At 59.0% G+C, this 3,075-nt stretch overlaps 1 protein-coding gene across 1 annotated transcript in view; it reads left to right on the forward strand.

The window, feature by feature from the left end:
• The window catches only part of LOC124232380 (mucin-2-like), a gene marked incomplete at both ends in the record, with an annotated part of 10,983 nt that overhangs the window by 1,893 nt on the left and 6,015 nt on the right, over window positions 1-3,075 (forward strand). Inside the window, 3 exons of the mRNA XM_046649350.1 lie at window positions 1,321-1,553; window positions 1,920-2,493; window positions 2,632-2,997. Coding sequence (XP_046505306.1) covers window positions 1,321-1,553; window positions 1,920-2,493; window positions 2,632-2,997 — 1,173 coding nt within the window. The remainder of the gene's footprint in view (window positions 1-1,320; window positions 1,554-1,919; window positions 2,494-2,631; window positions 2,998-3,075) is intronic.

A 3,075-nucleotide genomic window follows, 5' to 3' on the forward strand; every position in this document is an offset into this window, starting at 1 on the left:
CTGTCACTTTGGCCATGTGGCAGTGTGCAGGGCCCAGCTGGGGGGATCCAGTTTCTTGCCCTTCCAGTCCCTGGCCTTTCTATAGGGACATCCTGCAGAGAAGGACCTGCTAGAGTAGGGCCCAAGGGTGGGGTCTGGTGGTCAGGGTGTCCTCCACTGTGGTCCACGCCCCGTGCCCTCTGCCCACCAGGCTGCTACCCCTGGTGCCCCGAGGAGAGGCCCATCTATGACGAGGATCTGAAGAAGTGCGTCACAGGAGACAAATGTGGCTGCTATATCGAGGACACCCGCTACCGACCTGGAGTGTCTGTTCCCACGGACGACATCTGCCAGTCTTGGTACCTAGGCTTATATCTTAGGGAACGTGTGGGAGGTCAGCACACACACAGGCACACACACATGTGCTCACACGCATGCGCCTGTGACACGGCCACACATGCACAGGTGCATATGCACCCACGAGCATTCACATCCATGCACCCATGCACAGGCACAGAAAGTGTTCACGTACACAGAAGTGGACACAACACACATACTCTCACACATGCACAGGTGCGCAAGCACACCCCTGGGTGCACCTGCACATGGATGCACACGCACAAGCTGGCATACAGGAGCCAGGGCACTGGGACCAGCCCCCTTCCCGGGGAGAGCCAGGCCTTCCTTCTCTGCCTCCCTTCTGTGTCCAGTTTTTGCCTACCTTGCCTTGTCCCCACTCTGTACAGTTAGAATGGGCAGCTCCTCTGGGGTGGGTCTTTGGGACAGTGCCTCGGGCTTCAGCAGGTCCGGGGCGCTGGCCGCAGGGGCGTGGCAGGGGGGCAGGGCCCAGGGGAGAGGTGACTTTCCTCCTTTCTGGGGGTCTGAAGCTGAGGCACTTGTCTTCCAGCATGTGCACCAAGTCCTCGAAGGTCATCTGCCAGCCTGAGGAAGGTAAGCTGCCCTCTGCAGCTGCCCCCGAGGAAGCAGGCCAGGCCCCACCCAGAAGATCCCGTGGCTGCACTGTCCCTGGACCCTGGGCACTCAGTCTCCTCCTCCACCCCGTGGACCCCAGGGGCCCTTCCCCGCTCAGAGCTGCCTGCTGGGCAGCAGCCCCTTGGGGCTCACATCCTGATGCTCCCTGTGTCAAATGCCCTCCTGTGACCCAGCTTCTCCATCCTGATGGGGGCCCTTAGGGTTCTGGGGAGGTGTCCCGATGGGGCATTGGTTTGCCGCTTGCCGGAGACCGGGGACAGGCCTCCTTTCTCTTCTTGGGACAAGCTGGGGGGTTCTTGTGAGTCTTGCTCCCAAAGTGTTGACATCAGCCTCGCTCCCGACCCCCAGGAAAGATTCTCAACTACACCCAGGACGGCTTCTTCTGCTACTGGGAGCTATGTGGCCCCAATGGGACAGTGGTACAGCACTTCAACATCTGTGGGTCCACCCCGCCACCTTCAACCTCCTCCAGACCCACCATCACGACCCCTGTCCCCTCCACCACTGCCACCACCACGACCACCATCATCATCACCGCCACCCCAGGGACAACAACCCCTGCCCCCAGCACCATGACCACTGTGACCACCACCCCCACCATGACCACCACAACCACCATGACCACCACTCCTGCCATGACCACTGCAACCCCCACCCCCACCAGGACCACGGGATCAACCACCCCTACCATGACCACAGTGACCACCACCCCCACCACCACTCCCATGCTAGAGACCCCAACACCAACTCCCAGCACCACCGTCACAGAGACCAGAACCCCCACCATGACCACAGCAACCACCACCCCAGGGACAACAACCCCGACCCTCAACAACATGACCACAGAGACCACAATTCCCACCAGAGCCACAGTGACCACAAAACACACCACGAGCCCCACCATGGAGACTCCCACCACGACAGCCACCACCATCACCTCCACAGAGTCTTCCACCTCTACTCCCACCACTACGCCTATTACGTCCATGGCCGTTACCACTACTGCGTGTGTGGCTGACTGTGAATGGACTGGCTGGCTGGATTCTGGTAAACCAACCTTTACGAAACCAGGTGGAGACATTGAACCCATTGGAGATGTCTGTGGAAGAGGCTGGGCAGCCGACATCTCCTGCAGAGCTACTAAGTTTCCAAATGTTCCCATCAAACAGCTTGGACAAACGCTGGTGTGCGACACTTCAATTGGACTGGTGTGCAAAAATGAAGACCATAAGCCAGGAGGAGTCATCTCCATGCCTTACTGCCTCAACTATGAGATCAACGTCTACTGCTGTGGGTACTGTGTCTCCACATCTACCCCCAGCACCACAGAGACCTCAACCCCAACCCCCACCATCACTACCACCACCACCACAGAGACCTCAACGGCAACCCCCACCACTACCACCACCACCAGCACAGAGACCTCAACTCCGATACCCACCATCACCACCACAGAGACCACAACCCCGACCCCCACCATTACTACCACCACCGCCACCACAGAGATCACAACCCCAACCCGCACCACCACCAACACCATGACTACAGAGACCCCAACACCATCACCCACCACCCCAAAGACTATGACCCCCAACCCCTCAACCACCACAGAGACCACAACTTTGACCCCTACTATCACCACCACCATCACCACCACAGAGACCACAACCACCACCACAAAGACCCCAACCCCAATGCCAACCCCCACCCGCACCACCACCACCACCACCACCACCACAGAGACCTCAATGGCAACCCCCACCATTACCACCACCACCAGCACAGAGACCTCAACTCCGACACCCACTATCACCACCACAGAGACCACAACCCCAACCCCCACCATTACCACCACCACCATCACCACAGAGATCACAACTCTGACCCCCACCATCACCAACACCATGACCACAGAGACCACAATGCCCACCATCACCACCACCGAGATCCCTACACCAATCCACACCACCCAAAAGACTACGACTCCCAACCCCACCACCACCACAGAGACCACAACCCCTACTAGTACCCCCATCCCCACCACCAATGAGATCCCAACCTCAACCCCTACCATAACCACCACAGAGACCCCGACCCCAACCC

This window comes from Equus quagga, unplaced genomic scaffold (genome assembly GCF_021613505.1).
Source record: "Equus quagga isolate Etosha38 unplaced genomic scaffold, UCLA_HA_Equagga_1.0 HiC_scaffold_5205_RagTag, whole genome shotgun sequence".
Lineage (NCBI taxonomy): Eukaryota > Metazoa > Chordata > Mammalia > Perissodactyla > Equidae > Equus > Equus quagga.